At 45.7% G+C, this 22,671-nt stretch overlaps 1 protein-coding gene across 1 annotated transcript in view; it reads left to right on the forward strand.

The window, feature by feature from the left end:
* LOC140824146 (uncharacterized) overlaps nt 1-22,671 on the forward strand; it is a 46,203-nt gene that overhangs the window by 17,750 nt on the left and 5,782 nt on the right. Inside the window, 2 exon segments of the mRNA XM_073185745.1 lie at nt 7,856-8,551; nt 15,320-16,218. Of these exon segments, the coding sequence (XP_073041846.1) occupies nt 7,856-8,551; nt 15,320-16,218 (1,595 nt within the window).

The raw sequence follows: 22,671 nt of genomic DNA on the forward strand, positions 1-22,671 counted from the left end.
TAGAGCACAGCTCCGCTACAGAACCAGTAGTTCCTCGCTAGTGCCTAAACCTCGGGAAAAGACTAGAAATCTATCAGAAACGACTAAAACGCTCTGGAACACTCGGAATTGGCGAGGGAATAGTGAAGCCTCGCGCCTCTATTTATAGACAATGATCGGACGATCCGATCCACTTCGGACGATCCGAACCACTTCGGACCTTCCGAACCCTGGCTACTTCGGACCTTCCGAACCCTACCGGACGATCCGAACTCTGCATGTCTTCCACGTGTCCAGACACCTGTCTTCGGACGATCCGAACCCTGATCGGACGATCCGAACTCTGCATGTCTTCCACGTGTCCAGACACCTGTCTTCGGACGATCCGAACCCTGATCGGACGATCCGAACTCTGCATGTCTTCCACGTGTCCAGACACCTGTCTTCGGACGATCCGAACCCTGATCGGACGATCCGGACTCTGCATGTCTTCCACGTGTCCAGACACCTGTCTTCGGACGATCCGAACCCTGATCGGTCCATCCGAACCCACTTCGGACGTTCCGAACCCAGTTCGGTCTTTCCGATCTCACCGACACAAAATTAATCCAATATTTAACTCAAATTAGGCATCGGGATACTACATTCTCCCCCTCTAAAAAGGATTTCGTCCGCGAAATCGAGTCTGAAAAATGACAATCTGAACAACAATACATTCAACTTAAGAATGAAATACAACTGAAAATACAACTGAGATTACAATCATAACTGAAGTACTACAACTAGAACAACTCTGGATGCTCTGACCGCATGCGACTCTCTAGTTCCCAAGTAGCTTCTTCAGTACCTCGGCGCTGCCACTGCACTAAGACAAGAGGAATAGTCTTATTCCGCAGTACCTTATCCTTCCGGTCTAAGATCGAAACCGGTCTTTCCACAAAAGACAAATCCGGATTCAACTGAACTTCTGTCGGATGCAAAACATGAGACTCATCCGCTATGTATCGTCTCAACAAGGACACATGAAACACATTGTGAACACTAGACAGATACGGTGGCAAAGCTAATCTGTAGGCCAAATCTCCCACACATTCTAAGATCTCAAAAGGACCAATGAATCTCGGAGATAGCTTACCCTTGAGTCCAAATCTCAGAATCCTCCGAAAAGGTGATACCTTGAGAAACACTTTCTCGCCTGCATCAAAATGAAGAGGTCTGCGCTTGGTGTTCGCATAACTTGCTTGTCGATCCTGAGCAGTCTTAATCCGCTGTTTGATCACAAGAACTTTGTCCATGGCCTGCTGAATCAATTCTGGACCCTCGACCTGTCGTTCTCCGACTTCCTCCCAGAACAAAGGAGTACGACAACGTCGACCATACAATGCTTCAAACGGAGACATACCAATACTCCTATGAAAACTGTTGTTGTATGCAAACTCTATCAGTGGCAGATGATCATGCCAAGCTGGCCCGAAATCCATCACACAAGATCTCAACATATCCTCAAGAGTACGAATAGTCCTCTCTGACTGACCGTCAGTCTCTGGGTGATATGCAGTACTCAAACTCAAGGTAGTACCCAAAGCTTGCTGAAAGCTGCCCCAAAATCTAGAGGTAAATCGAGGATCTCTGTCACTAACGATACTCACGGGCACACCATGAAACCGTACAATCTCCTGAATGTACAACCGTGCCATCCGATCGAAAGTGAAATCTCTGTTATACGGAAGAAAATGGGCAGACTTAGTAAGCCGATCCACTACCACCCAGATAGCATCTCTATTTCTCACAGACATAGGCAAGTGTGTCACGAAGTCCATCGTGATATGCTCCCACTTCCACTCCGGAATAGGAAGATTCTGCAACAAACCTCCAGGTCGTCGATACTCAGCCTTTACTTGCTGACAGACTAGGCACTTGGAGACATACTGATAAACATCACGCTTCATACCTTTCCACCAAAATCGAGTCCTCAAATCCTTATACATCTTGTTGCTCCCCGGATGAACACTCAACTTGCTACGATGAGCCTGGGACAAAATCTCCTCCCTCAAAGTGTCATCTTCCGGTACAACAACACGACCAGATAAGCACAAAAGACCCTCGGACTGATAGTGGAATCCAGAAGTATTATCTCCATCAGCCAACCGAGCTAATTTCTGAACCTTAGAATCAGACATCTGAGCATCTCTAATCCGAGAATACAAAACTGGTTCAGACAAAATAGTAGCTACACGGATACTCTCTGCTCCCTTCCGATGCTTACAATTGAATCCCATCGAGCAGAAATCCTGAATAATCCCAGATACAGCACCAGTCTGAAGAGCAGACAATCTCACCTTGCGACTAAGAGCATCGGCCGTGAGATTCGCAGATCCTGGATGATACTTGATTTCACAATCATAATCCTTGAGTAGATCCATCCAACGACGCTGACGCATGTTCAACTCAGCCTGAGTGAACAGATACTTCAAACTCTTATGATCAGTGAAAATCTCAAATCGCTCACCATACAGATAATGGCGCCAGATTTTCAAAGCAAAAACGATCGCTGCTAATTCCAGATCATGAACAGGATAATTTTCCTCATGAGGCTTCAACTGCCTCGACGCATAAGCAATCACATGCTCATTCTGCATCAGAACACACCCTAGTCCCTGCAAAGAAGCATCGGTGTAAACACTGAAACCACCAGATCCAGACGGTAAAGCCAAAACAGGCGCAGATGTCAAACGTCTGCGAAGTTCCAGAAAACTCTCTTCGCACTCTGATGTCCACTCAAATGAAACATCTTTCCGAGTGAGCTGAGTGAGTGGCTTAGCAATCTGAGAGAAGTTGACAATGAAACGACGATAATACCCAGCCAATCCCAGAAAACTGCGGATCTCGGCTACTGTCGTCGGACGTGACCAGTTCAATACCGCCTCCACCTTGCTCGGGTCAACTGAAACTCCCTGGCTAGAAATGACATGACCAAGGAATACAACCCTGTCAATCCAAAACTCGCATTTACTCAACTTCGCATAAAGCTGATTCTCGCGAAGTGTTTGTAAAATAATCCTCAAGTGTTGTAGGTGTTCTTGCTGATCATGCGAATAGATTAAGATATCATCTATAAACACCACAACAAACTTATCCAAGAAATCCCGAAATACTCGATTCATCAGATCCATAAAAACTGCTGGTGCATTCGTCACCCCAAAAGGCATAACCAAAAACTCATAATGCCCATACCGGGTCCTGAATGCAGTCTTCGATATATCTCTCTGATGAACTCGAAGCTGATGATAACCAGACCTTAAATCAATCTTGGAATACACAGAGGTGCCTTGCAGTTGATCAAATAAATCATCAATCCGTGGCAACGGATACTTATTCTTGATCGTAGCACGATTCAACTGTCGATAATCTATGCAGAGCCGCATAGAACCATCCTTCTTTTTGACAAAAAGAACTGGTGCTCCCCACGGGGACACACTGGGTCGAATATACCCCTTGTCAAGAAGATCTTGCAACTGCTGTTTCAATTCTTGCATCTCCGATGGAGCTAAACGATAAGGAGCTCTAGAGATTGGTGCCGTGCCTGGCACTAAATCGATGCCGAAATCCACTTCCCGAACGGGAGGAAAACCAGGAATCTCGTCGGGAAAAACATCCGGAAACTCGCGAACCACTGGAATGTCACTGATACCGACACTATCTGCGGACAAATCAATAGTATAGATAAGGTAGCCTTCCCCGCCCGACTCTAAAGCACGACAGGCTTTCAGAGCAGAAACCACAGGCATCGGGGGTCGCGCTCCCTCTCCATAGAAAAACCAACTGTCGCCCTCAATTGGACGAAACTGCACAAACTTCTGATAACAGTCCACAGTAGCTCTAAACACAGTCAGCACATCTATTCCCAGAATGCAATCAAAATCCTCCATCGCAAGAATCATCAAATTAGCAGTTAAAATATTTCCCTCAAACTCTAGAGGACATCCCATAACTAGACGTCTAGCTAACACCGATTGACCCATCGGCGTGGAAACAGATACCACAACGTCTAAAGAAGTGAAAGGCAACGCATGACGCTTAGCAAATCTCGCAGATATGAATGAATGCGATGCACCAGTATCAATGAGAACGTAAGCAGGTAATCCACATAATAAAAACACACCTGCGATAACTCTCTCGTTCTCCTCAGCGGCCTGATCCTGGTTAAGAGCAAAGACTTGCCCTTGAGTACGCGGTCGGAGGTTCGAACCCTGAGTAGACTGTCCCTGCATTGGCCTCTGATGAACGGAAGCCTGAGAACCCGATCCTGATCCTCCGCCCGTCTGTGGACAATCTCTCTTCATGTGGCCCATCTCACCGCACCTGTAACAAGCACCCGCAACCTTGCGACAACGCTCCGTCGGATGATCCTTCCCGCAATGCTGACACGGGCCTTTCTTCCTCCCAAAATGATGAACTCCCCCAGATCCAGAGGAAGAAGAAGTAGATCCAGCCTTCTTAAATGTTTGGGCTCGGGGACCCAAAGAACTAGTAGGACGAGCAGACTGCATGGCTCGACCCCTCAGCAAACTGCCCTCAGCTTGGCGACAACGGTTCACAAGGCCCTCATACGATGTCGGATCATCGCAGACAAGAACTCGATCATAAATCTCCTGATTGAGGCCCTGGAGAAAATGGTTATACTTGGCACTAGCATTGTCACTGACATGCGGTACATACGGAAGCAACTCAAAGAACTTCTGCTGATACTCATCAACAGACAAGCTTCCTTGCTTCAGATTGATCAACTCAATCGCTTTGGTCTGCAGAAGAGCTGGTGAAAAGTAAAGCAGCATGAAAGCGGCTCGGAAATCGGCCCAAAGAACTCGACCCTGTCGCTGGACTATCGGTGCAGAGGTAGACCTCCACCACTTACGCGCACCACCCTCCAGCAAGAAATCAAGGGTATCCATCTGCTGCTCCGCCGAGCACTGAAAAGTCTTGAAACAGCTCTCCATCCTCTCAAGCCAGTTCTCCGCAACATCCGGAGTCTCACCGCCCGAAAGAGGTTTCGGCCCCATCTGCAAGAACCGATGCATGCTAAAACTCCGGGGCTCATCACGACGGTGATGACGGCGTTCTCGATGCTCTCGGCGACGCTCCCGATCGTCGCGGTCTCCCCAGCGTCCAACGCTGCCATGACTACTAGCATCATCGTCATAACCAGACATCTCTTAGCTACAAAAGTTACCAAAGATTAATCCCAAAAAGAACAGTTCTAAATCCCAAAATCTTAATGCATGCTCTGATACCATAAATGTAGTGACCCGTTCCAGAGTCACCTACTAATCATAACTTAAGCATGCAAAATTAACATTTAAACTGAATCAGGTAATACAGCGGAAAAACAATAATACAACCCAATCGAATCTGTAAGTACAAAAATACTTAAACAACCAGATCGAACTAAAATCCAATAATAAATACCAACCACTACAGGTCAACCTCTGCTAGCTCTCTGTCCACTCCCTCCTGGACCGTCCAACCTGAGACCTGCCCCATCAAATAGGGTGCCCAAAACAGAGATAAACCGAGGACGTGAGCATAAAACGCTCAGCACCGAAAGCATGAGTATACAAGACTATGCCATGCATGTATGCAAAAATGTACTGGATACCAGGATCTGGGTATAACGAAATACTGCTCAGACAAATGACGTCAAGGTATGTAGCACTCTGCGCCGTCGCACCAGGAGGTGGCTCCCATACCAAAATAAACCTGTGGATATACCGGTGACCTGACCACCGTCGGCCAACGGGGTCCAACCATCCACAACAAACGAGGGCTGAGCACCCTCTCAACAGGCTATCTCAAAGATAATCAGGCTCAACATGATTATGCAAATGCCGCATAATAAACCATGCATCATATGACAGATAATAATGCAACATATAAACATGCAACACATAGTAAAGCATACTCAATCCTGCTATCTCGGATAGTACTTTCGTACCTCAAATCAGTAGATCCTAGCAATCAGCCCTAGACTCAAGTCTGTGTCCACAGTCAGCCCCACTGATGCCGCTAGCTCCCAACTAGAGCACAGCTCCGCTACAGAACCAGTAGTTCCTCGCTAGTGCCTAAACCTCGGGAAAAGACTAGAAATCTATCAGAAACGACTAAAACGCTCTGGAACACTCGGAATTGGCGAGGGAATAGTGAAGCCTCGCGCCTCTATTTATAGACAATGATCGGACGATCCGAACCACTTCGGACCTTCCGAACCCTGGCTACTTCGGACCTTCCGAACCCTACCGGACGATCCGAACTCTGCATGTCTTCCACGTGTCCAGACACCTGTCTTCGGACGATCCGAACCCTGATCGGACGATCCGAACTCTGCATGTCTTCCACGTGTCCAGACACCTGTCTTCGGACGATCCGAACCCTGATCGGACGATCCGAACTCTGCATGTCTTCCACGTGTCCAGACACCTGTCTTCGGACGATCCGAACCCTGATCGGACGATCCGGACTCTGCATGTCTTCCACGTGTCCAGACACCTGTCTTCGGACGATCCGAACCCTGATCGGTCCATCCGAACCCACTTCGGACGTTCCGAACCCAGTTCGGTCTTTCCGATCTCACCGACACAAAATTAATCCAATATTTAACTCAAATTAGGCATCGGGATACTACAGCTGGATCTACTTCTTCTTCCTCTGGATCTGGAGGAATTTACCATTTTGGGAAGAAGAAGGGCCCGTGTCAGCATTGCGGGAAGGATCATCCGACGGAGCGTTGTCGCAAGGTTGCGGGTGCTTGTTACAAGTGCGGTGAGATGGGCCACATGAAGAGAGATTGTCTACAGACGGGCAGAGGATCAGGATCTGGTTCTCAGGCTTCAGTTCATCAGAGGCCACAGCAGGGACAGTCTACTCAGGGTTCTAACCTCCGACCGCGTACTCAAGGGCAGGTCTTTGCTCTTAATCAGGATCAGGCGGCTGAGGAGAATGAGAGAGTTATCGCAGGTGTGTTTTTATTATGTGGATTACCTGCTTACGTTCTCATTGACACTGGTGCATCTCATTCATTCATATCTGCGAGATTTGCTAAGCGTCATAAGTTACCTTTCACTTTTTTGGACGTTATGGTATCTGTTTCCACGCCGATGGGTCATTCGGTGCTAGCTAAACGTCTAGTTTTGGGTTGTCCTCTAGAGTTTGAGGGTAATGTTTTAACTGCTAATTTGATGATTCTTGTGATGGAGGATTTTGATTGCATTCTGGGAATAGATGTGCTGACTGTGTTTAGAGCTACTGTGGACTGTTATCAGAAGTTTGTGCAGTTTCGTCCAGTTGAGGGCGACAGTTGGTTTTTCTATGGAGAGGGAGCGCGACCCCTGATGCCTGTGGTTTCTGCTCTGAAAGCCTGTCGTGCTTTAGAGTCGGGCGGGGAAGGCTACCTTATCTATGCTATTGATTCGTCCGCAGATAGTGTCGGTATCAGTGACATTCCAGTGGTTTGCGATTTTCCGGATGTTTTTCCCGAGGAGATTCCTGGTTTTCCTCCCGTTCGGGAAGTGGATTTCGGCATTGATTTAGTGCCAGGCACGGCACCAATCTCTAGAGCTCCTTATCGTTTAGCTCCATCGGAGATGCAAGAATTGAAACAGCAGTTGCAGGATCTTCTTGACAAGGGGTATATTCGACCCAGTGTGTCCCCGTGGGGAGCACCAGTTCTTTTTGTCAAAAAGAAGGATGGTTCTATGCGGCTCTGCATAGATTATCGGCAGTTGAATCGTGCGACGATAAAGAATAAGTATCCGTTGCCACGGATTGATGATTTATTTGATCAACTGCAAGGTACCTCTGTGTATTCCAAGATTGATTTAAGGTCTGGTTATCATCAGCTTCGGGTTCATCAGGGAGATATATCGAAGACTGCATTCAGGACCCGGTATGGGCATTATGAGTTTCTGGTTATGCCTTTTGGGGTGACGAATGCACCAGCAGTTTTTATGGATCTGATGAATCGGGTTTTTCGGGAATTCTTGGATAAGTTTGTTGTGGTGTTTATAGATGATATCTTAATCTATTCGCATGATCAGCAAGAACACGCACAACACTTAAGGATTATTTTACAGACACTTCGCGAGAATCAGCTTTATGCGAAGTTGAGTAAATGTGATTTTTGGATTGACAGGGTTGTATTCCTTGGTCATGTCATTTCTAGCGAGGGAGTTTCAGTTGACCCAAGCAAGGTGGAAGCGGTATTGAACTGGTCGCGTCCGACGACAGTAGCCGAGATCCGCAGTTTTCTGGGATTGGCTGGGTATTATCGCCGTTTCATTGTCAACTTCTCTCAGATTGCTAAGCCACTCACTCAGCTCACTCGGAAAGATGTTTCATTTGAGTGGACATCAGAGTGCGAAGAGAGTTTCTTGGAACTTCGCAGACGTTTGACATCTGCGCCTGTTTTGGCTTTACCGTCTGGATCTGGTGGTTTCAGTGTTTACACTGATGCCTCCTTGCAGGGACTAGGGTGTGTTCTGATGCAGAATGAGCATGTGATTGCTTATGCATCGAGACAGTTGAAGCCTCATGAGGAAAACTATCCTGTCCATGATCTGGAATTAGCAGCGATCGTTTTTGCTTTGAAAATCTGGCGCCATTATCTGTATGGTGAGCGATTTGAGATTTTCACTGATCATAAGAGTTTGAAGTATCTGTTCACTCAGGCTGAGTTGAACATGCGTCAGCGTCGTTGGATGGATCTACTCAAAGATTACGATTGTGAGATCAAGTATCATCCAGGATCTGCGAATCTCACGGCCGATGCTCTTAGTCGCAAGGTGAGGTTATCTGCTCTTCAGACTTGTGCTGTATCTGGGATTATTCAGGATTTCTGTTCGATGGGATTCAATTGTAAGCATCGGAAGGGAACAGAGAGTATCCGTATAGCTACCATTTTGTCCGAGCCAGTTTTGTATTCTCGGATTAGAGATGCTCAGATGTCTGATTCTAAGATTCAGAAATTAGCTCGGTTGGCTGATAGAGATAATACTTCTGGATTCCACTATCAGTCCGAGGGTCTTTTGTGCTTATCTGGTCGTGTTGTTGTACCGGAAGATGACACTTTGAGGGAGGAGATTTTGTCCCAGGCTCATCGTAGCAAGTTGAGTGTTCATCCGGGGAGCAACAAGATGTATAAAGATTTGAGGACTCGATTTTGGTGGAAGGGTATGAAACGTAATGTTTATCAGTATGTCTCCAAGTGCCTAGTCTGTCAGCAGGTGAAGGCTGAGTATCGACGACCCGGAGGTTTGTTACAGAATCTACCTATTCTGGAGTGGAAGTGGGAGCATATCACGATGGACTTCGTGACTCACTTGCCTATGTCTGTGGGGAATAGAGATGCTATCTGGGTGGTAGTGGATCGGCTTACTAAGTCTGCCCATTTTCTTCCGTATAACAGAGATTTCACTTTCGATCGGATGGCACGGTTGTACATTCAGGAGATTGTACGGTTTCATGGTGTGCCCGTGAGTATCGTTAGTGACAGAGATCCTCGATTTACATCTAGATTTTGGGGCAGTTTTCAGCAAGCTTTGGGCACTACCTTGAGTTTGAGTACTGCATATCACCCAAAGACTGACGGTCAGTCAGAGAGGACTATTCGTACTCTTGAGGATATGTTGAGATCTTGTGTGATGGATTTCGGGCCAGCTTGGCAGGATCATCTGCCGCTGATAGAGTTTGCATACAACAACAGTTTTCATAGGAGTATTGGTATGTCTCCGTTTGAAGCATTGTATGGTCGACGTTGTCGTACTCCTCTGTTCTGGGAAGAAGTCGGAGAACGACAGGTCGAGGGCCCAGAATTGATTCAGCAGGCCATGGACAAAGTTCTTGTGATCAAACAGCGGATTAAGACTGCTCAGGATCGACAAGCGAGTTATGCGAACTCCAAGCGCAGACCTCTTCATTTTGATGCAGGCGAGAAAGTGTTTCTCAAGGTATCACCTTTTCGGAGGATTCTGAGATTTGGACTCAAGGGTAAGCTATCTCCGAGATTCATTGGTCCTTTTGAGATCTTAGAATGTGTGGGAGATTTGGCCTACAGATTAGCTTTGCCACCGTATCTGTCTAGTGTTCACAATGTGTTTCATGTGTCCTTGTTGAGACGATACGTAGCGGATGATTCTCATGTTTTGCATCCGACAGAAGTTCAGCTGAATCCGGATTTGTCTTTTGTGGAAAGACCGGTTTCGATCTTAGACCGGAAGGATAAGGTACTGCGGAATAAGACTATTCCTCTTGTCTTAGTGCAGTGGCAGCGCCGAGGTACTGAAGAAGCAACTTGGGAACTAGAGAGTTGCATGCGGTCAGAGCATCCAGAGTTGTTCTAGTTGTAGTAATTTCAGTAATGATTGTAATTTCAGTTGTACTTTCAGTTGTAATTCATTCTTAAGTTGAATGTATTGTTGTTCAGAATTGTCATTCTTCAGACTCGATTTCGCGGACGAAATCCTTTTTAGGGGGGGAGAATGTAGTATCCCGATGCCTAATTTGAGTTAATTATCGGATTAATTATATTTCGGTGGGATCGGAAGGACCGAACAGAGTTCGGATCGTCCGAAACGGGTTCGGATCGTCCGAAGAGGGTTCGAATCGTCCGAAGACAGGTGGCTGGACACGTGGAAGACATGCAAAGTTCGGATCGTCCGATCAGGGTTCGGATCGTCCGAAGACAGGTGTCTGGACACGTGGAAGACATGCAGGGTTCGGATCGTCCGATAAAGGTTCGGAAGGTCCGAAGTGTACAGTGGATCGGATCGTCCGAAGTGGATCGGATCGTCCGATCGTTGTCTATAAATAGAGGCGCGAGGCTTCATTTGTTACTCGCCAATTCCGAGTGTTCCAGAGCGTTTTAGTCGTTTCTGATGGGTTTCTAGTCTTTTCCCGAGGTTTAGGCACTAGCGGGGAGCTACTGGTTTTGTAGCGGAGCTGTGCTCTAGTTGGGAGCTAGCGGCATCAGTGGGCTGACTACGGACGCAGACTTGATTCTAGGACTGATTGCTAGGATCTACTGGTTTGAGGTACGAAAGTACTATCCGAGATAGCAGGATTGAGTATGCTTTACTATGTGTTGCATGTTTATATGTTGCATTGTTATCTGTCATATGATGCATGGTTTATTATGCGGCATTTGCATAATCATGTTGAGCCTGACTATTTTTGAGATAGCCTGTTGAGAGGGTGCTCAGCCCTCGTTTGTTGTGGATGGTTGGACCCCGTTGGCCGACGGTGGTCAGGTCACCGGTATATCCACAGGTTTATTTTGGTATGGGAGCCACCTCCTGGTGCGACGGCGCAGAGTGCTACATACCTTGACGTCATTTACCTGAGCAGTATTTCGATATACCCAGATCCTGGTATCCAGTACATTTTGCATACATGCATATCATAGTCTTGTATACTCATACTTTCGGTGCTGAGCGTTTTATGCTCACGTCCTCGGTTTATCTCTGTTTTGGACACCCTATTCGATGGGGCAGGTCTCAGGTTGGACGGTCCAGGAGGGAGTGGACAGGGAGCTGGCAGAGGTTGACCTGTAGATGTTGGTATTTGTTCTTGGTTTTTAGTTCGATCTGGTTGTTTAAGTATTTTGTACTTACAGATTCGATTGGGTTGTATTACTGTTTTTCCGCTGTTTACCTGATTCAGTCTTAAATGTTAATTTTGCATGCTTAAGTTCTGATTAGTAGGTGATTCTGGAACGGGTCACTACATTAGCGGGATATTACCGTCGTTTCATTAAAGATTTCTCGAGCATAGCTAAACCAATTACTCAGCTAACTCAGAAGAATGCTCCATTTATTTGGTCTGAAGAATGTGAGACCAGTTTTCTGGAGTTGAAGAAGAGGTTGACCAGTGGACCGGTGTTGACTATTCCATCCGGTACTGGTGGTTTTGTTGTTTATTGCGACGCTTCTCACAGAGGGTTGGAATGTGTACTGATGCAACGAGGGCATGTTATTGCTTATGCCTCAAGACAGCTTAAACCACATGAGACCCGTTATCCAATTCATGACCTTGAATTGGCAGCCATTGTCTGTAGTATCCCGATGCCTAATTTGAGTTCATTACTGGATTAATTATATTTCGGTGGATCGGAAGGACCGAACAGAGTTCGGATCGTCCGAAGCGGGTTCGGATCGTCCGAAGAGGGTTCGAATCGTCCGAAGACAGGTGGCTGGACACGCGGAAGACATGCAGAGTTCGGATCGTCCGATCAGGGTTCGGATCGTCCGAAGACAGGTGTCTGGACACGTGGAAGACATGCAGGGTTCGGATCGTCCGATAAGGGTTCGGAAGGTCCGAAGTGTACAGTGGATCGGATCGTCCGAAGTGGATCGGATCGTCCGATCGTTGTCTATAAATAGAGGCGCGAGGCTTCATTTGTTACTCGCCAATTCCGAGTGTTCCAGAGCGTTTTAGTCGTTTCTGATGGGTTTCTAGTCTTTTCCTGAGGTTTAGGCATTAGCGGGGAGCTACTGGTTTTGTAGCGGAGCTGTGCTCTAGTTGGGAGCTAGCGGCATCAGTGGGCTGACTACGGACGCAGACTTGATTCTAGGACTGATTGCTAGGATCTACTGGTTTGAGGTACGAAAGTACTATCCGAGATAGCAGGATTGAGTATGCTTTACTATGTGTTGCATGTTTATATGTTGCATTATTATCTGTCATATGATGCATGGTTTATTATGCGGCATTTGCATAATCATGTTGAGCCTGACTATTTTTGAGATAGCCTGTTGAGAGGGTGCTCAGCCCTCGTTTGTTGTGGATGGTTGGACCCCGTTGGCCGACGGTGGTCAGGTCACCGGTATATCCACAGGTTTATTTTGGTATGGGAGCCACCTCCTGGTGCGACGGCGCAGAGTGCTACATACCTTGACGTCATTTACCTGAGCAGTATTTCGATATACCCAGATCCTGGTATCCAGTACATTTTGCATACATGCATGTCATAGTCTTGTATACTCATGCTTTCGGTGCTGAGCGTTTTATGCTCACGTCCTCGGTTTATCTCTGTTTTGGACACCCTATTCGATGGGGCAGGTCTCAGGTTGGACGGTCCAGGAGGGAGTGGACAGGGAGCTGGCAGAGGTTGACCTGTAGTTGTTGGTATTTGTTCTTGGTATTTAGTTCGATCTGGTTGTTTAAGTATTTTGTACTTACAGATTCGATTGGGTTGTATTACTATTTTTCCGCTGTTTACCTGATTCAGTTTTAAATGTTAATTTTGCATGCTTAAGTTCTGATTAGTAGGTGATTCTGGAACGGGTCACTACATTTATGGTATCAGAGCATGCATTAAGATTTTGGGATTTAGAATTGTTCTTTTGGGTTTAATCTCTGGTAACTTTTGTAGCTAAGAGATGTCTGGTTTTGACGACGATGCTAGTAGTCATGGCAGCGTTGGACGCTGGGGAGACCGCGACGATCGGGAGCGTCAACGAGAGCATCGAGAACGTCGTCAGCACCGTCGTGATGAGCCTCGGAGTTTTAGTATGCATCGGTTCTTGCAGATGGGGCCGAAACCTCTTTCAGGCGGTGAGACCCCGGATGTTGCGGAGAACTGGCTTGAGAGGATGGAGAGCTGCTTCAAGACTTTTCAGTGCTCGGCGGAGCAGCAGATTGATACCCTTGATTTCTTGCTGGAGGGTGGTGCGCGCAAGTGGTGGAGGTCTACCTCTGCACCGATAGTTCAGCGACAGGGTCGAGTTCTTTGGGCCGATTTCCGAGCCGCTTTCATGCTGCTTTACTTTCCGCCAGCTCTTCTGCAGACCAAGGCGATTGAGTTGATCAATCTGAAGCAGGGAAGTTTGTCTGTTGATGAGTATCAGCAGAATTTCTTTGAGTTGCTTCCATATGTTCCGCATGTCAGTGACAATGCTATGGCCAAGTATAACCATTTTCTTCAGGGCCTCAATCAGGAGATTTATGATCGGGTTGTTGTCTGCGATGATCCGACATCGTATGAGGGCCTTGTAAATCGTTGTCGCCAGGCTGAGGGCAGTTTGTTGAGAGGTCGAGCCATGCAGTCTGCTCGTCCTACTAGTTCTTTGGGTCCCCGCGTCCAAGCATTTAAGAAGGCTGGATCTACTTCTTCTTCCTCTGGATCTGGAGGAGTTCACCATTTTGGGAAGAAGAGGGGCCCGTGTCAGCACTGCGGGAAGGATCATCCGACGGAGCGTTGTCGCAAGGTTGCGGGTGCTTGTTACAAGTGCGGTGAGATGGGCCACATGAAGAGAGATTGTCCACAGACGGGCGGAGGATCAGGATCTGGTTCTCAGGCTTCAGTTCATCAGAGGCCACAGCAGGGACAGTCTACTCAGGGTTCTAACCTCCGACCGCGTACTCAAGGGCAGGTCTTTGCTCTTAACCAGGATCAGGCTGCTGAGGAGAACGAGAGAGTTATCGCAGGTTTATTTTTATTATGTGGATTACCTGCTTACGTTCTCATTGACACTGGTGCATCTCATTCATTCATATCTGCGAGATTTGCTAAGCGTCATGCATTACCTTTCACTTCTTTGGACGTTGTGGTATCTGTTTCCACACCGATGGGTCATTCGGTGCTAGCTAAACGTCTAGTTTTGGGTTGTCCTCTAGAGTTTGAGGGTAATGTTTTAACTGCTAATTTGATGATTCTTGTGATGGAGGATTTTGATTGCATCCTGGGAATAGATGTGCTGACTATGTTTAGAGCTACTGTGGACTGTTATCAGAAGTTTGTGCAGTTTCGTCCAGTGGAGGGCGACAGTTGGTTTTTCTATGGAGAGGGAGCGCGACCCCCGATGCCTGTGGTTTCTGCTCTGAAAGCCTGTCGTGCTTTAGAGTCGGGCGGGGAAGGCTACCTTATCTATGCTATTGATTCGTCCGCAGATAGTGTCGGTATCAGTGACATTCCAGTGGTTTGCGATTTTCCGGATGTTTTTCCCGAGGAGATTCCTGGTTTTCCTCCCGTTCGGGATGTGGATTTCGGCATTGATTTAGTGCCAGGCACGGCACCAATCTCTAGAGCTCCTTATCGTTTAGCTCCATCGGAGATGCAAGAATTGAAACAGCAGTTGCAGGATCTTCTTGACAAGGGGTATATTCGACCCAGTGTGTCCCCGTGGGGAGCACCAGTTCTTTTTGTCAAAAAGAAGGATGGTTCTATGCGGCTCTGCATAGATTATCGGCAGTTGAATCGTGCGACGATAAAGAATAAGTATCCGTTGCCACGGATTGATGATTTATTTGATCAACTGCAAGGTACCTCTGTGTATTCCAAGATTGATTTAAGGTCTGGTTATCATCAGCTTCGGATTCATCAGGGAGATATATCGAAGACTGCATTCAGGACCCGGTATGGGCATTATGAGTTTCTGGTTATGCCTTTTGGGGTGACGAATGCACCAGCAGTTTTTATGGATCTGATGAATCGGGTTTTTCGGGAATTCTTGGATAAGTTTGTTGTGGTGTTTATAGATGATATCTTAATCTATTCGCATGATCAGCAAGAACACGCACAACACTTAAGGATTATTTTACAGACACTTCGCGAGAATCAGCTTTATGCGAAGTTGAGTAAATGTGAGTTTTGGAGTGACAGGGTTGTTTTCCTTGGTCATGTCATTTCTAGCAAGGGAGTTTCAGTTGACCCAAGTAAGGTGGAAGCGGTATTGGACTGGTCGCGTCCGACGACAGTAGCCGAGATCCGCAGTTTTCTGGGATTGGCTGGGTATTATCGCCGTTTCATTGTCAACTTTTCTCAGATTGCTAAGCCACTCACTCAGCTCACTCGGAAAGATGTTTCATTTGAATGGACATCAGAGTGCGAAGAGAGTTTCTTGGAACTTCGCAGACGTTTGACATCTGCGCCAGTTTTGGCTTTACCGTCTGGATCTGGTGGTTTCAGTGTTTACACCGATGCCTCTTTACAGGGACTAGGGTGTGTTCTGATGCAGAATGAGCATGTGATTGCTTATGCGTCGAGACAGTTAAAGTCTCATGAGGAAAACTATCCTGTTCATGATCTGGAATTAGCAGCGATCGTTTTTGCTTTGAAAATCTGGCGCCATTATCTGTATGGTGAGCGATTTGAGATTTTCACCGATCATAAGAGTTTGAAGTATCTGTTCACTCAGGCTGAGTTGAACATGCGTCAGCGTCGTTGGATGGATCTACTCAAAGATTACGATTGTGAGATCAAGTATCATCCAGGATCTGCGAATCTCACGGCCGATGCTCTTAGTCGCAAGGTGAGGTTATCTGCTCTTCAGACTTGTGCTGTATCTGGGATTATTCAGGATTTCTGTTCGATGGGATTCAATTGTAAGCATCGGAAGGGAACAGAGAGTATCCGTATAGCTACTATTTTGTCCGAGCCAGTTTTGTATTCTCGGATTAGAGATGCTCAGATGTCTGATTCTAAGATTCAGAAATTAGCTCAGTTGGCTGATGGAGATAATACTTCTGGTTTCCACTATCAGTCCGAGGGTCTTTTGTGCTTATCTGGTCGTGTTGTTGTACCGGAAGATGACACTTTGAGGGAAGAGATTTTGTCCCAGGCTCATCGTAGCAAGTTGAGTGTTCATCCAGGGAGCAACAAGATGTATAAGGATTTGAGGACTCGATTTTGGTGGAAAGGTATGAAACGTAATGTTTATCAGTATGTCTCCAAGTGCCTTGTCTGTCAGCAGGTGAAGGCTGAGTATCGACGACCTGGAGGTTTGTTGCAGAATCTTCCTATTCCGGAGTGGAAGTGGGAGCATATCACGATGGACTTCGTGACTCACTTGCCTATGTCTGTGGGGAATAGAGATGCTATCTGGGTGGTAGTGGATCGGCTTACTAAGTCTGCCCATTTTCTTCCGTATAACAGAGATTTCACTTTCGATCGGATGGCGCGGTTGTACATTCAGGAGATTGTACGGTTTCATGGTGTGCCCGTGAGTATCGTTAGTGACAGAGATCCTCGATTTACATCTAGATTTTGGGGCAGCTTTCAGCAAGCTTTGGGCACTACCTTGAGTTTGAGTACTGCATATCACCCAGAGACTGACGGTCAGTCAGAGAGGACTATTCGTACTCTTGAGGATATGTTGAGATCTTGTGTGATGGATTTCGGGCCAGCTTGGCAGGATCATCTGCCGCTGATAGAGTTTGCATACAACAACAGTTTTCATAGGAGTATTGGTATGTCTCCGTTTGAAGCATTGTATGGTCGACGTTGTCGTACTCCTCTGTTCTGGGAAGAAGTCGGAGAACGACAGGTCGAGGGTCCAGAATTGATTCAGCAGGCCATGGACAAAGTTCTTGTGATCAAACAGCGGATTAAGACTGCTCAGGATCGACAAGCGAGTTATGCGAACTCCAAGCGCAGACCTCTTCATTTTGATGCAGGCGAGAAAGTGTTTCTCAAGGTATCACCTTTTCGGAGGATTCTGAGATTTGGACTCAAGGGTAAGCTATCTCCGAGATTCATTGGTCCTTTTGAGATCTTAGAATGTGTGGGAGATTTGGCCTACAGATTAGCTTTGCCACCGTATCTGTCTAGTGCTCACAATGTGTTTCATGTGTCCTTGTTGAGACGATACGTAGCGGATGAGTCTCATGTTTTGCATCCGACAGAAGTTCAGCTGAATCCGGATTTGTCTTTTGTGGAAAGACCGGTTTCGATCTTAGACCGGAAGGATAAGGTACTGCGGAATAAGACTATTCCTCTTGTCTTAGTGCAGTGGCAACGCCGAGGTACTGAAGAAGCTACTTGGGAACTAGAGAGTCGCATGCGGTCAGAGCATCCAGAGTTGTTCTAGTTGTAGTATTTTCAGTAATGATTGTAATTTCAGTTGTAATTCATTCTTAAGTTGAATGTATTGTTGTTCAGAATTGTCATTCTTCAGACTCGATTTCGCGGACGAAATTCTTTTTTTGGGGGGGAGAATGTAGTATCCCGATGCCTAATTTGAGTTCATTACTGGATTAATTATATTTCGGTGGATCGGAAGGACCGAACAGAGTTCGGATCGTCCGAAGCGGGTTCGGATCGTCCGAAGAGGGTTCGAATCGTCCGAAGACAGGTGGCTGGACACGCGGAAGACATGCAGAGTTCGGATCGTCCGATCAGGGTTCGGATCGTCCGAAGACAGGTGTCTGGACACGTGGAAGACATGCAGGGTTCGGATCGTCCGATAAGGGTTCGGAAGGTCCGAAGTGTACAGTGGATCGGATCGTCCGAAGTGGATCGGATCGTCCGATCGTTGTCTATAAATAGAGGCGCGAGGCTTCATTTGTTACTCGCCAATTCCGAGTGTTCCAGAGCGTTTTAGTCGTTTCTGATGGGTTTCTAGTCTTTTCCCGAGGTTTAGGCACTAGCGGGGAGCTACTGGTTTTGTAGCGGAGCTGTGCTCTAGTTGGGAGCTAGCGGCATCAGTGGGCTGACTACGGACGCAGACTTGATTCTAGGACTGATTGCTAGGATCTACTGGTTTGAGGTACGAAAGTACTATCCGAGATAGCAGGATTGAGTATGCTTTACTATGTGTTGCATGTTTATATGTTGCATTATTATCTGTCATATGATGCATGGTTTATTATGCGGCATTTGCATAATCATGTTGAGCCTGACTATTTTTGAGATAGCCTGTTGAGAGGGTGCTCAGCCCTCGTTTGTTGTGGATGGTTGGACCCCGTTGGCCGACGGTGGTCAGGTCACCGGTATATCCACAGGTTTATTTTGGTATGGGAGCCACCTCCTGGTGCGACGGCGCAGAGTGCTACATACCTTGACGTCATTTACCTGAGCAGTATTTCGATATACCCAGATCCTGGTATCCAGTACATTTTGCATACATGCATGTCATAGTCTTGTATACTCATGCTTTCGGTGCTGAGTGTTTTATGCTCACGTCCTCGGTTTATCTCTGTTTTGGACACCCTATTCGATGGGGCAGGTCTCAGGTTGGACGGTCCAGGAGGGAGTGGACAGGGAGCTGGCAGAGGTTGACCTGTAGTTGTTGGTATTTGTTCTTGGTATTTAGTTCGATCTGGTTGTTTAAGTATTTTGTACTTACAGATTCGATTGGGTTGTATTACTATTTTTCCGCTGTTTACCTGATTCAGTTTTAAATGTTAATTTTGCATGCTTAAGTTCTGATTAGTAGGTGATTCTGGAACGGGTCACTACATTGTCTTTGCATTAAAGATATGGCGACATTACCTATACGGGGAGAAGTTTGAGATATATTCTGATCATAAGAGTTTGAAATATCTGTTTTCACAATCTGAATTGAATATGAGGCAACGAAGATGGCTTGATTTGCTTAAAGATTTTGATTGTGAAATCAAATACTATCCAGGAAAGTCTAATGCAGCAGCTGATGCACTAAGTCGAAAGGTATGCTCTTTATCCTTGTCGACGATCGGTGTTTCAAATTTGATAGAAGACTGCTGTTTATCTGGATTAGAATTTGAAACAGATTATAGACCGTTGAGACTTTATACGGTGCAAGTAGAACCAGAGCTGATTATGAGAATTAAGGCAGCTCAGCAAGGTGATCAGAATATACAGAAATCAGTATCGATGGTTAGAGCAGGACATCGATCAGAATATCAGGTACGTGACAACGTCTTGTATGTGAATAATCGTCTAGTTGTGCCGAATGTTTCAGATTTGAGACGACAGATGTTGTCAGAAGCGCACAACAGTCGATTCAGTATTCATCCTGGTGGCAGAAAGATGTACAATGATTTGAAAAGACAGTTCTGGTGGAAACAAATGAAGACTGACATTGCCGAGTTTGTCTCCAAATGTCTGAACTGCCAGCAGGTGAAAGCAGAAAGAAAGAAACCAGGAGGTTTATTACAGAGTTTGTCCATTCCTGAGTGGAAATGGGATCACATTTCCATGGACTTTGTGACGCAATTGCCGCGTTCCTCCAAAGGTTGTGATGCGATTTGGGTCGTGATTGACAGATTGACTAAATCTGCATGTTTTATACCGTACAAGATGACGTACAGATTCGACCAGATGGCAGAGATCTATGTCAGAGAAGTGGTCAGATTGCACGGAGTGCCGAAGTCGATTGTATCAGATCGTGATCCTCGATTTACTTCGCACTTCTGGCAGAGTTTGCAGCAGGCTCTCGGTACGAAGTTACATCTGAGTACCGCATATCATCCACAGACCGACGGACAGTCAGAGCGGACTATCCAGACACTGGAAGATATGCTGAGAGCAGTAGTGCTAGATTTTGGCACTAATTGGCAAGATGCATTGCCACTTTGTGAGTTTTTGTACAACAACAGTTATCAGACGAGTATTGAGATGGCACCTTTTGAAGCGTTGTACGGTAAGAAATGTCGATCCCCTCTCAATTGGGATGATATCTCTGAAGTTTCTGAAATTGGACCAGACATGATCAGAGATATGACAGAAAAAGTGAAGCTAATTCGGAAGAAAATGAAGGCAGCACAAGATAGACAGGCCAAATATGCCAATGTCAGACGACGACCATTGGTATTCGAGATCGGGGACAGAGTGTTCCTAAAGATTTCACCTTTCAGAGGAGTTGTCAGATTTGGCAAGAATGGGAAATTATCTCCACGATACATTGGGCCTTATGAGATACTCGAAAAGATAGGAGATGCCTATCGACTTGCCTTACCGCCTTCATTATCCAGAATACATGATGTTTTTCATGTATCACTATTGAGGAAGTATCTTCCTGATGCTTCACATGCTATACAGCCAGACGAGGCCGAACTTGATGAATCTCTGAGTTATGTTGAAAAGCCGATCCAGATTATCGATCGTAAAGAAAAGCAACTCAGAACGAAGATGATTCCGTTGGTGAAAGTGCAATGGACTCGTCATGGTACTGAAGAAGCAACCTGGGAAACAGAATCAGATATGAGACAAGAATTCCCAGAGTTATTTCGATGATGTACATGTTTTTATATACAGTTTTGTATATACTCCTTGATGATATGATTGAATGCCTATGATTTCGAGGACGAAATCGTATCTTAGGGGGGGAGAAATGTAATGCCCAAGATTTTATATCGTGTTAAATGACGATTATAGATTTTTAATCGAGACGATTATGAAAGGGCTAACCGAGACACAAAATTAGATCGCGTGTGAAAATTGATGTGCGAGGACAGTAGCATCGGCGCACATGCGCGAACGGATGCGCGCACATGCGCCAAAAAGGCCAAAGACCTCGCGCATATGCGCGAAAGATGTCGCGCATATGCGCAAGTTTATGCAGTTGAGTACCAGTAGGCCTCACGCATATGCGCGAGCTGCCAAGATCGAGACCAGTAGGTCTCGCGCATATGCGCCAGAAATGTCGCGCATATGCGCGAGATTGACATGATTTGTGAGAAATCCGTCCGTTAGATTTTAAATCCGACTTCGGTACTGGGTTCCTATCAACGCAGGCTACAACTGGATGTAAGTTTTATTACGTTTTGACATGTTTTGAAATTATGATGTTGTTAGAATTGAATACACGTCATATATGTTATTCTTGACATGTTAGACAGTGTAGAATCGAAGTCAGATTAAGAAACGGACTGAATATGGAATTGTTATGAATTTCAGAATGAAATTGACTAGAATTGATATCAGATTGGTAGAGTGGTTGATTGTAAATGTTTGGAATTGATATAGACTAATATGGTATTATCAGTATCGCCAGATTGTACTGTTGTACTGTCAGAATTTGATAAAACAGAGATGTTGTGATTTGATTAGAATATTGATACAGAATATTGGTATTGTCATTGCCAGATTGAACAGTGACAAGACTTTGAATCAAGACTTTGATTGTATCAGATCGACAACAAGAAAGGTATAAATAAATGTTGATTCGGGATTGCACAACTCGAGTTAGGTTGACTTGAGTTTCCCTAAATCACATACTTTATTTTATTGCATTGATATTTGCAGATTATCAGATTGATATGTTATTGTATTGACTTAGAACAGAGTCAGAGTCCGAGTCTAGGGCAGACAGCCTAGCTAGGGGAGAACCGCCGAGTCTTTCTCAGAACCGATAAGACTCTAGACTTACGGTGTATCGACGAGCTTCAGATGTAGATCGACGTCTATCTCAGACACACTCGATACAGCATACCAAAGTCTAAATTAGATTGGGATCCCTAGATTTGAGATAAGATAAGATTAGATCACGAGTCATTGATTCATGTAGTCAGATTGGATACATGTTTTGATGTTTGTTTATGCTTTTATATAGGTTTTATATGATTGCATGTAATACATTGTTTATACTGCGATATTTATATCTCACCGGAGTTATCCGGCTGTTGTCTTGTCTGTATGTGTGCATGGCAACAGGTGGGACAGGTACAGGGTCACAGAGATGAAGACAGATCGAGATTAGAGTGGTGATTCCGGACTTAGACTAGAGATAGGGTTTAAACACTTGATAGTTAGGTGTTAAACCTGAGTTGTAAATTATTGTATTATGTTTGAGCCTTATACTTTTATACTGATATGTATAGGAGTTTGATTCCATTACCTTCCGCATTTAAAAAAAAAAATTTAGACCCTGATTATTATAATTGATTTAGTCCCAATAATGATTAAGAACATGATTAGCGTCCGGGTCCCCACAGGTTTCTTAA

The sequence above is a fragment of the Primulina eburnea genome, chromosome 2, assembly GCF_022965805.1.
Source record: "Primulina eburnea isolate SZY01 chromosome 2, ASM2296580v1, whole genome shotgun sequence".
Lineage (NCBI taxonomy): Eukaryota > Viridiplantae > Streptophyta > Magnoliopsida > Lamiales > Gesneriaceae > Primulina > Primulina eburnea.